At 41.3% G+C, this 16564-nt stretch overlaps 1 protein-coding gene across 3 annotated transcripts in view; it reads right to left on the bottom strand.

Annotated features, from left to right (window-relative positions):
• Positions 1 to 16564, bottom strand: part of abca2 (ATP-binding cassette, sub-family A (ABC1), member 2) — a 122939-nt gene that overhangs the window by 21870 nt on the left and 84505 nt on the right. For all 3 annotated transcript variants that reach the window (XM_042422515.1, XM_042422513.1, XM_042422514.1), the window contains 14 exons: positions 16253 to 16355; positions 15938 to 16052; positions 14664 to 14854; positions 13657 to 13807; positions 13297 to 13501; positions 13042 to 13206; positions 10745 to 10925; positions 9785 to 9997; positions 7512 to 7708; positions 6830 to 7003; positions 6145 to 6341; positions 2399 to 2519; positions 1908 to 2198; positions 253 to 474 (listed from right to left, as the gene is read on the bottom strand). In XM_042422515.1, coding sequence (XP_042278449.1) covers positions 253 to 474; positions 1908 to 2198; positions 2399 to 2519; positions 6145 to 6341; positions 6830 to 7003; positions 7512 to 7708; positions 9785 to 9997; positions 10745 to 10925; positions 13042 to 13206; positions 13297 to 13501; positions 13657 to 13807; positions 14664 to 14854; positions 15938 to 16052; positions 16253 to 16355 — 2526 coding nt within the window. The remainder of the gene's footprint in view (positions 1 to 252; positions 475 to 1907; positions 2199 to 2398; positions 2520 to 6144; positions 6342 to 6829; positions 7004 to 7511; positions 7709 to 9784; positions 9998 to 10744; positions 10926 to 13041; positions 13207 to 13296; positions 13502 to 13656; positions 13808 to 14663; positions 14855 to 15937; positions 16053 to 16252; positions 16356 to 16564) is intronic.

Genomic DNA, 16564 nt, shown 5'->3' with positions numbered 1-16564 from the left:
CCTCAGTTTTCATGCCAGCCATCTAATTAGGGACTAATTTAAAGCTGGCTGAACACAACCAACTGAAATAGGGCAGAATACTGCAGTAAGCTTCATATTTAACTGTTAAGTTGGATAAGTGAATTGCTCCAACAAACAGCTTAACAACACCAGTGTGCATTTACCTGCTTTTTCACTGAATGCACTTAAACTGCCTGCCTGCTGGGACAGAACAACAGCAGTGCTCTTTGAGAAAAGTATGTAAAATCTCACCTATCTCAGGCACAGATAAAGCCACGGTCATGGCCACACAGACGAAGAAGGCGGGTAGGAGGATCTGAGAGAAGAGGCCCTTGGTGTTTCTCTTGGCACAGTGGAACCTCTTCACGATGAGGCCGTGGAACTGACTCAGCTTTAACCACCAACCCTCCAGCTTGAAGCTGCCCTGCCCCTCCAGGACCTCTGGCTCTGTGGATGAGGGGTTCTCTGCGTCCCCTGGAGACGAAGGAGGGCAAAATTTTCTCAAATTTATCAGTCTCAGTAGACGTCTGTCTGGAAAATTCTGCAGACTTGACAGTGTGTACAATATTTTGGTCATTGCTACAGTTTTTTTTATACAGTCCAAAATCATAAAATTTCTTGCATAGTACTCAGATCTTGAAGTTGTAATCTCCATTTTGCTTCATTAGAGGCAATAAATAAGAACATATAGGTATTTTAAGTTCAATATACTTATATTCCTCGAGGTAAGGTATTGAAAGAAGAAAAAAACCGCCTTCAATTCACATCTTTGACAACACATACTGTACACGAAATTAGGAATGAACAAAACAAAAATGCTGCAAATAAATAAAATATTAGAAAATTAATAAACAGGTTGCACTCTTCTGGTCACAGCACTTCTGGTATCTGAGATATTATATTGGCAATAGTATTGAAACATTTCAAATGATAACTTGCCCTACATCAGGATATCAATTTAGCCCAATTGCTAAATTGAACTTGGTACAGATACAGTGTTACTGGTCCCCTGACTCTCTGAATAGGCCCTGCATTTTGTCCTTCACCAACACTTCCATCACATTTGTATTCATATGTTTTCCACTTATTTATTCTTCTAATCATGTATAATATATACTCATGTCACAGCTGTCAGATGCATCACGTTTACAGCTAATTAATTTCAAATTCTTTTATCAATATATCTGGCTTTTTTTATAATCTTTTTCAATTTTGTTATTCTTTAACTACCTGATGAATTGTACAAAACAAGAGGTCTAATGCATTCTTGTATTTTTATCCTAACCCTCTTTTAGCTCTTCCTGCAAGGTTTCCATGTGTGTTTTCAGTTGTTTTTCAGCTAACTGCCCCAAATTACTCCTTTCAACTTGATAAAAGCCACCTGTACACATATGTGCTTGTTCATGAGGTTTGATCATGAACATAGTCGATGCCACTAAATTCCTATAAAGGTATTCTGCCTGCTCTGCTCCATGTTCATTCACAAAAATGCCATAAAAGGAAAAAGAAGCATTTCACCCTGTGAAGTCCTGCTGTTGAAAATCGGCATGTGAATTTATTTATTTAGCATCGGTACCGGTGGAGAATCCAGTTAAAATGTAAAACTATTACTACAGCTGTTAATGCTGCGTCATCACAGAGCTGTACCAGAAAGAATGTTTAACATGAAGTTAAATACGTCTTACAGCAGAGTGGTCCATAGTCTGTCCACCGACAAGTCACTATCAAGATTGTTTTAAAACTTACTGGTAGCCTGTTGTTATATTTTTTAAACTCCTATATATTGATATGAGTAATGGCAAAATCCAGTATTGGTGGGGCTGTACTATAAAGTAATGTATCACCCAACATGTCTTGGTTGCAGCTGTCCTGAGGCTCCGTGACTGTCAGCTGTCTTGTTCTCTTACCTCTCAGGCTTGCGGAGTCTGACTCTTGGCCGTTGTCAAAGAGTGGACAGTAATCTCCATAGAAGTCTGCATAGAGCCCCCCCTCGTCCCCTCTCACTGATCCGATGGAGGAGGAGGATTTCAGGGAGGACTGGCTCTGGCTCAGCCTGGAGCACATCACCAGGTTATTCAGCTCCACTTCCGGCTTCTCACTTTCCACCAAGGGTCCAGTCTCACCCTGCGGTCCCCCCGGGCCTCCTGAACCCACTGAGGATTTTCCCACTGAGCTGCCCCCTGGAGAACCCTTCACATCTGCTCAGGGACAGAAAGAGAAATAATGGGATGGGGAGCTGTGGAAAAACTCATGAGAATGTCTAAAGTCAGCACTTTGACTCTGCACATTTTGCAGAAATCTATTCTTGTTGAGAAAGTCAGGACTAATTTATGAAATCTAAAAAACTTTGTGGAGGTGTTGAACTATCTTCTGACACAGAAGAAGAGCGTGGTCTCACCAGCATCACTGTTCTCCAGAGACTGGTCCTCCTCAGACACTTTGAGGAAGACCTCCTCCAGGGTGGTGTCCATCACCCCAAAGCTGGTCAGAGCCAGGCTGTCTAAGCCCTGCTCTAAAGCCTGGAGGCACACACACCAAAGAGAGCGTCAAATTACTGCACAGTGAACTAGCAATGGTCCCACTAACACTAGATAGAAATATGGCCTGTAATCCTTATCATGATTAACTGCCACAACTACCTTGATAACAATCAAGGTATTTAAAACCTTGAGCCATGAGCTGTATCAAGAACCGTGCTGTTTGGTACAGCTGTCTGGTGGAAACGGCCATGCAACTGGGGCATTGTGTCATTGGTTTGATTATGATGTGCAGTAAGACATCTGATCTCAAACATACTATGTTGTAATATGATATATGATCTAGTTCTTTCTTTTAGGGTGGGTTGCAGGCAGACTGAACAGAACAACAGGACTTAAATATAAACTGAACTAACAAGGGAACAGGGAACAGGCCAGGAGCTGATTGGCTGAGGGAAACACTGGGAGTGGGGAAGGACTGATGAGGCTGATGCAGGGCAGGTGTGGAGGGAAAAGCAGGTTGGACAGGAGTACAGGAGGCTAGGGACTACGAGAAAATAACACAATCAAGACAGGACAGTGATATGATATTGACATATTCTAATTGTGTGAAGACAATGGTGGTGTCTGAAATCACTCCGTCATTCACTCACTCACTACTACACATATTATAACAGGTTCCTAGAGCTGTCACTACAGAGCCAGAGACTCCCAACATGAATCCTGCACTGTCTGACATGCAGGGTTCACATGAAGGCACCTGATTAATCAGGTTCTGTAGCATGTAATGCCTCTGGCCTGTCTCTTCCCCAGCCTTAGCACAGATGCCCATTGATTATCTGTTAATTGGCACATTCTGACTATTGGCAGCGTCCAACCCACAATTCCTTCTTAAATCTCTTTCTTTTGAACTTCTGGTAATGCAATCTTTTTGTATGCTTTGCTTCTTGTAGCTATCAGTGCTGCCCCTTCTCACCCATTCCGTATTGTTATTGGAGACTTCAATGTACATGTCATCGAGACATTTGATCCCCTGGCTAAGGCTTAATTATCTACTATTGATACCTTTGGTTTGAAACAGTTGGTCCATAGCCCAGCTCACTCTGGTGGAATTACACTCTTGATGTATCTCAAGTGTCAGTGTCCCCCTCCCCTCCTGTGTGTTATCTGACCATTATTTCATAATGTTTTTTTCATAATTGCTCATTTGTCTCGACAATCTGACTGCTGCCTTAAACTCGTGCCTGCATTACGCCCTTGATCTAGTTGCCCGAGTCACTCAGGAAGTGTATCCTGAAGAGGCTGGCGCGTGGTTTGATCCATGTACATCCAAGAGTGAGGTTGCCCGTCTTGCCTGGAATGATAGCTTTTCTAGAAGTGCTGCACACTTATACATGTTTTTTGAGCTGGATAATAAATTAGATTGAATTAGAAATTAGACTTGGCGGGTGTACCGCTGATGACCCAGGGAAGTGCAGTGTCGAGTGTTAAGTTGTTTGGATGAGCGGTTCTCGAGAAATATATAAAAATACCTCATAAACAATATCGCTTCTGCTGCTTCTTCTGCCCGTGGAGTCAACGAGCGGAAATACCGACGGCACCGCTCTGATTGCAATCCACATTGTGGTCAAAGGTGGGATTTCATCTGCAGTGTTAATGACTTGAAAAAGATTTAGAGACTTAAGTTCTACTATTGAACTGTATACTGTGAATGAACCTTGGCATGGACGTTCAAGACTTACTGCAGGATGTCTCAGACACATTTTGAATGGGCACTGCAGCTCATATCACTAAAGAGCAAGGAATCCCTGTCTGTCTGTCTGTCTGTCTGTCTGTCTTCTGTCTGGATTAAAACCATTTAATCTGTTAAATCCTTATCGCTTTAATTGATAAGTCAATTGATACATATATATGAGAAATAATAAGCAGTCGGCCTGTTACAAACAGGCACATTTTGAATGGGCACTGTACTAGTTTATTTAAATGGCAAAATGATAAAGCCCACCTCCCCCAGCCCCGACCCTTGAGTGTGAGTCTGTGAAACCACGCAGCCCGCCCACGCTCACTTTCAAATGCTGATCAAGACAGTTTTAGCTTCAGCAGCTAACAGCAGCCAACAGCAGCACTGACCTGCTGGAGGAAATCTCTGCATCTGTGACTATGGAGGAAACGCTGCTGGCAGCCACAACAACAGCTGAAATCCTCTTTGCATTTCGTCCTGTAGCTCTTGAACTATGGCTGTCTGTTCCTGCAGTTATCAGCTGGTAAAGTCTTGTTTTAAAACGCTAAATCGCAGTATAACCAGAGCTCCAGAGTTACTGAACCTGTCCAATGTGGAGCAGCAGTGGAGCAGCAGCCCTGCGGCTCTGCAGCCCTGCGGCCCTGCGGCTCTGCAGCCCTGCGGCCCTGCGGCTCTGCAGCCCTGCGTCCCTGCGGCTCTGCAGCCCTGCGGCTCTGCAGCTCTGCAGCGGACAGTCACAGAGAGATTTCCTTCAGCAGCTCAGTGCTGTTATTAGCTGCTGAAGCTAAAACTGTCTTCATGTGAAAATAAACCAAGTTAAACAGAGACAGTTTTATTTAAAAATGACTTCTGGCCTGTTTAAATGTCATTCCACTGTTTGTCTTCCTCCCATTATGATAATAACAATTATTATTATTGTCATTATTATTATTCTTATTCTTATTTTCTGGTCAGGAGGTGTCTCACACATCCACACCCCGCTCACACGTCTCAGCCTCATGCCAACTTTTTAGCATTTTTCAAAATGATGCAGTGGGTGGAGTTAGGCTCAGACCTGAGGGTGAAGTTACGCTTTTATTATAAAAAAATGTCTTCTCTACAGCTAGAAGCTCATACTTATCAAAACCTAAACCAAAATCTATGAAAACATAAACAACCCAAAATTCCTCTTTGACACTATAGCAAGACCACCCCTCCTGCTAACCATATATTATGCTTTAATGATTTCATGAAATTCTTTACCATAAGAAGTGACAACATTAAAGGCAAGATCATTAGTCCGCAGCCTTGTTTAAAGTTTAAAGACCCTGCTAGCTCACTTACTGCCTGACAGATACTGGCTCAATTTACACTTGTGTCACTATGTGTCATGATCTATCTATCTGTATTGTATGTACATTCTTGTCAACTATACTGAGACTTCTCTGATTTTACACAAAATAAGCAAACTTACTCAATGAGCTTGAGGCTGACAGCCACAGACAGAGTAGCAAGAGATGGACTAAAACATTGTTGGTTCTGGTCTTTTCATGGGATCTGCTGTTCAATGGAACAATGCAGATTTGACTTTGTCTGTTTGCAATGAAGCCACACAAACAATGCAAACACACACTGACTGACTGATTGGTTGTTGTACTTTAAAGGGGAAGGCTAATGAGAGCTAGCTAGCTAAAGGATTTCATTTAACAAATGTGCCAAAATGACATTATTTGACTTAAATGACTTCAGTTAGGACAGAGAGAAATTCTAATGAATATGCCAGTCCAAAGACAAACTCATCAGTGTGTTTCTGTGGCTTTGCTTCTATAATTGATCATTTATACTGTTTATACACTCTCTCAACTATGTCCATTTTCATATATTATATTATATGTGTGTGTGTGTGTGTGTGTGTGTGTGTGTGTGTGTGTGTGTGTGTGTGTGGACCTGGAAGAGCCTCTCAAAGCAGCCTTTCTTGACAGCCTCAGAGGGCAGGATGTAGGACAGCTCAGTGTTGGAGTCGGACACCAGCAGGCAAGACGCCACAAACTGTCGGATAAACTGGGTGACCCGAGCCTCTGAGCAAGGCGACAGAGAGGAGGATGGAGACAGAGAGGAAGGAGGCTGCAGCTGACTGCCCTCGCCTGAAGGATGAAAGGACAACATACAACATGATGGATGGAGAGGGGGAGGAGAGGATGGTAAAAAAAGACAGTGGTAATAAGCTGAGACACAAGTTTTATGTCCGAACAGCTAAAAGACAAAGAACAAAACACATTAGCTCGGTTTCCTCTAGTGGTATCTATCCATGCAGATAGTTTGAGTTTTATGAGACTGTTTTTTTTTTAAATGATGTGAGCAAAACAGACTAAATTACATTAAACTTCATTGTATCAGACAGATATCTCAAAACTGAGACAATTAAAACCAAAACTATCTGCAGGGTTTTCTTTTGGAAATTTGGTGAAACAACCCTTTAAAGGGTCATTTATATGTCTTACTATCAATTTTATAGAAAATTTAGGTCAGTGATTTACAATCTGACAGCTTCAAAGGAAATTAAGAGCCACTAATAACTGGATCTACAACAAGGAAACCACACACACTCACACACACACTTGTCTACACACACCTCGGCCTTCACTCTGTTTTTTGACCAGAGTCAGTTTGTATCCATCTCCGTAGGTGCTCTTCAGGAAGAGTGGCGAGCCGCAGCACTTGAGTTTCCCATGTGAGATGATGGCGATGCGATCTCCCAACAGGTCTGCTTCATCCATGTGGTGTGTGGACAGCAGAATTGTCCGGCCTGGGTTAGAAGTACAACACATATACAGATCGGTTTGCACTGCAGTTACCAAACGAGAAATAACAAAAGGACAGGGAGCACGTCTGCAACAATAACGTGGAGACTGAATATAGAGGCAGTTCATTATATTTTTTTGAAATATTTTAAATTTATGCAAGGAATCTAAACAAATACTTAATTACTTGATGTGGAGTTCAATTACCATAGTAAAAACTATTCATGACACATCTTGCAATTTGGAATGCAAAACAGTCTGAACCAGGCAGCCTCAACATTTGCAATGAATTCTTTGTGTGCAAAAGATCCTGTGTTACTGAGGGATATGCTTTAACAAAGCAGACAGCTAGGTTAAAGGCAGATTTGTACAGCATGTACAGATTTTTTAATATTTGCATATAAAGCAGTGTCACTACTGTCTTTTCTTCAAAGGCCGCAATAAAAAGTGCAATGAGAAACAGTTGGCGGAGGATAATGCAGGGATGCCCTCTGATATCCAGCCTCCACTCACCCTGTTTGTACTTGAGGATGAGGTCCCAGATGGCCCTGCGGGCGTAGGGGTCCACCCCTGCTGTGGGCTCATCCAGGATGACGGCCCTGGAGCCGCCAACGAAGGCAATGGCCACAGATAGCTTCCTCTTCATCCCGCCAGACAGAGTCTGCACCAAGCTGTGGCGCTTGTTGGATAACTCTAGGTCAACAATCATTCTGTCACACACACACACACAACAGGAGCGTGATACATAATGTTACTGTCCTGATCAGGGCACTCCATAAAACTAGTCGATGCCTGCTCACGAGAGATATACATTATAGACCATTTAGATACCTGGAGGGGACAGCTGGTTAGTTGTTTCTTGCCCCATCAGATTTCATTGTAGAAATGTCACCGTGATCACAGATCTTAGCAATTAACACTAAATACAATGTTACTATTATTGATAGACAGAGCTGCTTTTAAAGTCCAACTAAAATCACATTTAACTATCCCTTTTTGCCATCAGAAATAATGTCACATTTTTTTAAAAACGTATTGTTCACAGTGATCTGTTATTTAAAGGAGGAAAAAAGGTCTTTTGGGAAATATCAGAAATGTTTGTCTCAGCCAGCAGGGGGCGTGTCGGTGTCTGTTTTTGAATGATGACAGCTGAAAGGTTGAGCACCAACATGAGAATGAGAGGAGCAGTAGTGACAAACTTGTGCTGCTATGGGCATACAGTAGGGTTGGGTATTGTTTGGTTTTTTTCCGATACTGGTGCTAAAACTATACTGGTGCCTGAACCAATACTTGTGGAAGCACAAAACGATGGTCAACGACATTCAAGAACAGCTTTTTTCGTTGCAAAGGCAAATTTGAACTTGAAATTGAACGATATATTAACTCTTAACAGTTTAAAGTATACTTAAATACAGAAATATAAATAACAAATTTACATTACAAATTCACATAATAAATAAAACCTAATCCAACTACAATAATTTAATACTAACAGTTACAGTACTAATAACAGCAAAATACATTTTGAGTTGGGATCAATAATTGTCTCCCTAATGTCCACACTGCCAGCTGATGTGCTTGCTATCAGGTCATGAATACTTCTCTCTTCTTTTCTCTTCTTATTTTTGTGACTTCCATCTGACTCCAGTCTAAATTAGATGCAAGCTGTAATTCAACAAAACTATTTATTACTTTCAAAAGACACAATATTTACTGACATTATAACGAGACATACTTCATCGTCTGGGCACCATGAATGTTTGTAAAAACTTCCATTCAACAGTTGTTGGGATTTCATTCTGCACCAAAGTGGTGGAATGGCTAACCAACAGATCATTGCCATCCCTGGAGCCTAAAAGCAGTGATGTAGAAGGTAACTGATACATCTTAAGTGTTGTAGTGGTATATAAGTGCTCTGCAGCATGTTCTATCATGTTCTGTCTCTCAGCATTTCTAAGTGTTCTTATGGTCAGATGAGGACAGTGTCTTATGATATGTACTGTATAGTATAGTCAGTGTTGGGGAGTAACTAGTTAAATATAACAGCATTCGATAATGAAATTACAAAATGAATATAACTGTAATCCATTACAGTTATTGAAAATTTTTCATTAAATTACAGTTACTAATCAAAATGTTGGTGATTACAAAGGGGTTCCATCTGAATATATTCTTTTCAGTTAAGAGCTTATATGCAGAATATAACATTCATTCATGTTCATGTTGCTTTACATCTTTTTGCGGTGCAGGAATGCCTTCTTCTGGCATATTTCTGGAAGCAAAGCTGTTGGGACAAATTTGAGTGCAACACCATCAAGGGTAGGATGGCTTACGAGGAGCTGTCTCTACGTCTAGATAGGCTCCATTCATTTGGCAGTAAGTGCTCAATTTTTGAGCGTTGTTTTTGATTGGTTCTCTTGTTTGAATTTGTACCACCTCTCGTCTGCCAATCAAATCAATGCACATTGCCCTAAGCAACCTGTGTCTGCCATGGCTACGACCAGCTGACCACGTCAAAGTGGGTGGCCATGTCCTTGGACAAGAACGGCTTTCAGTTTACCAGTGGTGAAAATGCTGTAAACATCAAAATGCTCAATGTCAAACCTGAGGAAACATCTTTGATGGATTAATTAAAATAGTTACAGTACTCATTACGTTTTTAACAGGGTAACTAGTAATCTGTAAGCTATTACATTTCAAAAGTAACCTTTCCAACACTGAGTATAATACAGTGCAGCACAGTATGTAGTAAAGTACAGTCTGGAGAAGCATGGTGTTGTACTGACTTGTCCATCTCCTTGCGTATGTCTTCTTCAGCCATGCCTTTGAGTCTGGAGTAGAACCACAGGTGTTCTTCCACACTCAGCTTGTCAAACAGGACGTTGTGCTGTGGACACATGCCCAGGTTCTGACGAATGCGCTCCATCTCTGTGCGGATGTCATGACCATATATGGTGGCTGAGCCAGAGGTGGGTGGGAACAAGCCTGTCAGGATGGACCTATAACAGTTCAATGTAGGCAGTTAGTAGTAGTAGCATTAGCCAAACAGTGAGGTGATTCACGGGGTACAATTCTTAATTGTGGCATAATTGTGATTGTAACTCCCTATATAAATTATTCTAATTAATGATGAAATTATGAAACCCTTTTAAAACACATTAGATAACTTCACTAAAATGTCAATTTTAAGCTAAACATTATGCTGTTTTCAGAGGCTGACATTTTGAATTGAAAGGGTTGTCAGCCAACAGCAGTGTTAACATGCTTCAGTGGGCCATCATCATCATCATTGAAGAGGTTCCTTCCATGCTTTTAGTGCAACTAGACTAGACCAAATTCTGGTCAAACATCACACAGGAATAGTTTAGATGTTCAACTACAGTGCATCAATTCATAACTGACTTATCCAAAAATCCAGTAGACATGCACAGCAACACGCTTTGGTTTTGTTGTGAAATGTGCGCTTATTACGACCTTTGGACTACTAACAGGAAAAACAAAAGGGGTAAGCTATGTTCTGCTATCGCTCTGGAGCTTGTTTTCTGCTCCTTTGCTGAGGAAATAATGTTTTACCTGTGTGTGTTATAGAGTGCCACAGCTGAAGAATAAAACTCAGACATATCAGGGTTGGATGACACTTTTTTTATAATGGCAAACAATATGAACTGAACTCCAAACTACAGCGTTGACTTCATTATTGAATCATCACACACACACACGCTCAAACACACACTATTCTCTCTCACATGGTTGTGGTCTTGCCAGCACCGTTGTGTCCCAGAAAGGAGACCACCTGGTTTTCATGCAGGTTGAGGCTCAGTTTGTTCAGGGCCAGTTTGCTGCCAGTTTTGTACACCTTGGTCAGTTTGTCGATACACACCACCAACGGCAGGTGGCTCGGCTCCTCCTCAATGCCCCGCATTTCCTCTAGAGAGACGAAGAGAAAAGGGAGAAGTGGTCTATACATGAAGTGGTCTATATATTCATAAAATGTGATCAAATGTTCCACCTCTCTCCATTTAGAACTGTCACTTACTTGGTAATTTTGTGGTAACAGGCATACTGACCTTGGCAAAAATGGTAAATGGCTACATTTATATAGCACTTTCAGAGAGACGCACACACACTTACACAGCAATGACAGTAACATGTGAAGTGTGATGTGCAAATAAGCACGGAGGTTTCTGTGGTTATTCTGCAACAGCTGGTTACACAAAATGTAGTAGAGTAACTACACCATGACAATGCACAACAACATTCCGGTATGACTGCAGTTGAAACAGATACCTGCTGCCTTCAGATGGCTTTAAAGAGGGTCATCAGAGTAAAGGAAAGTGTGTTAGTATACCAGAAGCAGGCCAGACCCAGGAAAGTGTAAAGACAAGCAAAACACGAATGAAGGGGTTTGTATGATTTCAGAGCGGTTTATATTGGTATGCCTTCACCAAATAAAGTGACAAAATATTACAGAACATAAGTGGGCTGTGCTCTCAATCTGCTCTGAGTGTGTGGACCCATTCTTGGCACAAGATTGCAATGTGCTGCTGGATCGGCATCAACACACCCTCTACTGAGCCTTTCCTCGCCCTGTGGCACAGCGTGAGTCACCAAGATACCAAACCAGCACGGTCAAGGAAATAACCACAGGACAACACAGGAAAACTACTGCTCTTCATGCTCTGTGCCGGCACAAAAATAGGGCCCACAGTCACAAGCTATTTAAAATATTCAAAAAGGTCAAAAAGTTTTAAGGACATAGAGCATAGATTTAGTCCCCTAAGATCCCCAGTCAGTCCATTTAAACACCATTTATTTGTATATGGCTTTTGATAATGATAGCTAGAGTATGAAGACCTAAGGCCAAGTTCATTACACATATTTTTTTTGACGCACTCAAATGAACAAAACAAACATATTTACTCTTTTACCTCTAGTGGTATTCAGCCATGCAGATAGTTTGGGTTTAAGGTGTCCTGGTTTTGAGATATCTGAGTTTTCTGTCTCCACCCTAATACAATGTGGGAAAATAAAGTTTGGTTTGTAATGCTCACAAACAATGCCCCTGTTACTTTACATAATCCACAGACCTCACTGTGGGTTGTTTTTATTCGACATACTTTCTATTGAAGAAAAAGTCCCAATAAAGCAGTTGATAAAGTCTTCGGCTGATTATGCAGAATAAGGCTGGATTCATCAAAATAATCATGCTGAGAAGTTTAACGATGCTCCAGCTGAACTTTGTCTCATTCAGACAGGAATTCTTCGTCCTTCTCAGTGAGTGTATTTTCTTCTTCTGTGCAGTAAGTACAGCAGTACACATTCCTCCACAGACACTATGTTTGTTTACTACTACTGTGGTCATGGAAATGCTTTCATTAGCTTTAACTAGCTTCGATCACCTCAATGAGGACTGACATTGATCACCTCCACTGGTGCATAATTGCAACACGTTGAGTATGTTTCGTGTTTGCAACAGCTGGGCCAGATGTTGCCATTTGCCTTCTTGCATGGAGCATGTTTGGGAAATAACAGTGACAACACTGCTTCTGGAAAGAGATGTTGCCATTGACTTTTTTAAATGTAACTCTTCAATGCTGTGAGCACCACAAACTAAATTCCTAAATTCACTAAATTCTTAAATTCACATTTAGCTAACTGTTTCCTGTCTTCCTGTGCCAAGTTAAGCTTCATATTTACCACACAGATAGGTGAGTGGTATTGATCTACTTATCAAATTCACAGAAAGAAAGTGAATAAGTGCATTTCCCAAAAACACTATGGGGTATGACAAAAGATTACTAGGAGAGTGGAAACACATGCAGTTTTTTTCATCTACAGTCAGATAATTTGCCTGAAATCACTTAAAAAAGAATTCAATTCAGAGGAGGATGCGGTGTAAACAACATCAGTATTAAGATAGGAAAGGAAAATTACTGTGTCATCTGAATATATACATGTGTGAAAGTGCAACTTGGTAAAGTGGATCTACAGAACATGAGATTCTCTTAAAGAAGTTGTCCTCATCAGCCCCAAATGATCCTACCAGATCTCCTCTGGTCCATTGCACAAGCCTGATCCTCCTCCATCACGCTGAGCCTGGCAGCCCCGCCTCCACACCACGACCAGTCCCACGTCTCAACACGCCCACTACCTGACCAATAGGACCTCTGCAGGGGGAAGTACCAGGGGCGGGGCAGCCCATACATGCCTATAGGTAAGGAAGAACACATTTAATCTTGTCTGTTTAAAATATGAGTGAATAATTGAGTATGATGGGGATTCAGATGAGGATTCCTACCTGGATGCACTGCCTCTATGTACCAGGTAAGTACACCATACACAGCAGCATCGATGATGAGCATCATCATGGATAGACCCAGGTTAAAGTCATCGCCTTCTACCGGTGACTGGTTAATGGTTCGCCACTGGATGCCAACACCCGCAACCTCATACAGGGCAAAATATTTTGAACCCAGGCCGAAGGCTGTGGTGGACATGAGAGACTGAAGGAGAGAGGTGAAGCAAGAATTTATTCATCTGTATTTCATCTGCAATATTTAAGTAATATTTCACAGTGACAACACAAGGGGCAATGTTTACAGAGTTCAAATGTGGCCAGATTAACTGCAACAATGGGAGAAAAGAAAAAAGGCCTTACAGCGATGCACTTCTCAAAGGCAGTGATCTTATCATGGGCCACCTCCTCCCTGATGGCCACATACATGTAGGGCACGTAGCTGAGGAAGTAGATAATTCCTCCGCAGGCTGATGCCAGCTTGGCTTTTGAATAAATCACTGACACCAGAAAACTGGAAAACAAAGGGCAGTTGCATGGGCTTCTTTTCATCAAACCTTACATATATGTCAGGAGTCAAACTAATGACTCTCCAATCAGAAGTTTCTGTTAGAGACATCAGGGTGTAGGATGGTGCTCAGAGGTGAAGGGATATTAAAGGTAGAGTCAGGGCTTTTTCAAAACAAATACAAAAATGTGAATGGTATTTCATGTATTTTTAAACATTTACTGCATATTAACATAATAATAACAGACTATGATAACGTCTGTCCTATGTGCATAATAATGGTAGTGCAGTAAAATAGAGGTTGCAGTAGTTTTTATTAACCCTGAGTAGTGTCTCAGGCCACATACAGCTCCTAGTATGTGGATGTGGCCAGTATGTGTATTTTTACATATAATATTGTGCTTTAATTGATTTTTTTCTCAGTTGTTGATGGGGACCAAACCAGAACTAAAAGGAGCATGAGTATTGGAGTTACATTCATCATGTGAACACAAATAAATGATAATATTGCTTTGCCCCTGCTGGATGATTGCTAACAGGTTTGCCACAGCAACTTTACAAGGAGATAATATGTCAAATGTTGTGTTTTCATCTTGATCTGCTGCCCAAAAAAGACAAAAAAGGTTATTATAATTAACTATTACTGCACATTTAAAGCAGTTCTAAGGGCCCTGCACACCCACACAGTGCTTTCACTTATTGTAGGTAATTAGATGTCTAATCAGCTTCTAAGTGGGCAGAGTGTTGCTGATTATTATGTGAGGTCACTTGACACAACCTTGATATTAAACAGTTACTACCGGTACAATCTGATTAGATGTCTGTTTTGGTGGGACTACATCTGCACTGTGTTGGCACTCACCAGAACATGATGGTAGCCACGGCATAGATGGTGAGGAAGAGCCAGATGATGAAGGGGTCACTGTGGAGCAACACCCGGCCATACTTCAAGATGGCGGTCAGAGCAGTGACAGAGATGGACAGCTGGACGAAGCCGGTGATGAACCATGCCACCCAGTGAACTGCGTTGTTCAGACCCATCATCTTCATCACCTGAGGAGGCAGCATGATGGTTAAATGACAGAATTTGTAGATACTTGTAGGTAAGTACTACATCTCCATTTAAAACTCTATCAGTCCACTGTCAGCTTGTTTAGGCATTTGGTTTAGACATTCTTACTGTGTGTTCAAAGTGGATGGAAAGATGCAAGTAGATGCAAATTCATGCGGGGCAGTGCATATCGACGCAAAGGCTTGTCAGCGTGAGTTGAAATATTTTTACCTAGTATACGGCTGCACTGTGTATGGTCAATGTGTGAAACTGCAATTTTCTGTAGTGGTCCCAGTAATATTTGTTGTTGAAGTGTACTGAAGTAGCATATCACATGACATGTTAAGCTACGTTTGAGTCAATAAAAAGGTTATAAATGCAGTTCTAAGAACTTATTTTAATTAACTTATTTTAATTCTAATCATAACTATTCTAATTATCTGCTAACTCTCCCAGCTCCCACTTTCACTCTGCGGATGTCTCTCATTTTTCACTCTGTATTGAGTGTTTTGTCAGAGTCAATGATCATGGAAGCTTCAGTGGAAATTGTAAAGGAAAGTTTTAACAGCATTTTAGGTGTAAATTCAGGAGGCTTATCTTTGTCTGGTTACTGCAATTACAGTGAAATCAAGCGCACCTGCAGAGTAGCCACCCCACACTAAACTAATATAACAGCTACATGAGTCCCATATTTTACAAGACTTGTGTTTTAATGCTACTGTTCATTGTTCGTTTGTGATGTGAAAACGTCAGAGAAATAAAAAAGTTTGCGTCCTGGTGTTAGTTAATTTATAAAATCCAAACACAGTGCAGAGCGTCTCTCCTGCTGGCTGCTGACAGTACTGTCAGCCGCAGAGTCAATCACCTCGGACAGTAGAGGAAGAGACGCAGAGACTCTGGTATGTGACTGTTTAAATAGGCGTTTAGCTGCCTTCACTGCATTTAACACCAGACCACAGAATATCAGATGGTATGGTCAGGAAGGAAACATTGTGGTAAAGTGTTAACGCCTAACATAGGCCTGACATATTAACCAGACAGTTTCAGTCTGTCACTGCAGGCTGGTGACAGACACACAGTCTAACCTCTTTGAGTCGATGTTCCTTCTCGGCCACAATGTGCTGAATCATCATGGCCACTGAGTAAACCCAGGAGATCACCATGCACAGAGGCATCATGTGCTCAATCACAAACAGGAAACTAAAAAAAAAACAACAACACGTAAAATATATTTATAAGAACAACATTTATATAAGCAGTTAAAAATACAATTTTTGCATATAAAATATCTGTATATGCCATGCTCAACATCATGACATGAACAGAGCCACACAAAAGAGAACATGACAGGTAGAGTATGTTCATGTTAATGTTATTGCTAAAAACAGTCCATTTCTTACTCGTCTCTGGTGTAACATGGATAGGGGAACATCTGAACGTAGTTACCCGGCTCCACCACATCATGGCCCACAAATGTGTTGATGATGGCTCTCTCTATCATATCTGAGAAAGAGAAATGTGATAAATGTGCATTACATTTTTAGTTGTTTGCATTTAGGTGATGCTTTGAAAGAAAAAGAAGAAGAAGGTGAGAAGGCAGAGAGGACATGACGAGGTGTTTAATGTGCTACAGCTGAGCAGCTAATTAGTTATCTAGCTGTTAACGGACATTAGCGGTGCACTTTTCCCTGGTGAATGTTTGTTTGGTGGTT

This window comes from Thunnus maccoyii, chromosome 9 (genome assembly GCF_910596095.1).
Source record: "Thunnus maccoyii chromosome 9, fThuMac1.1, whole genome shotgun sequence".
NCBI lineage: Eukaryota > Metazoa > Chordata > Actinopteri > Scombriformes > Scombridae > Thunnus > Thunnus maccoyii.
Note: the sequence above shows the minus strand (reverse complement) of the source record. Positions and strands in the feature narration are given on the sequence as shown.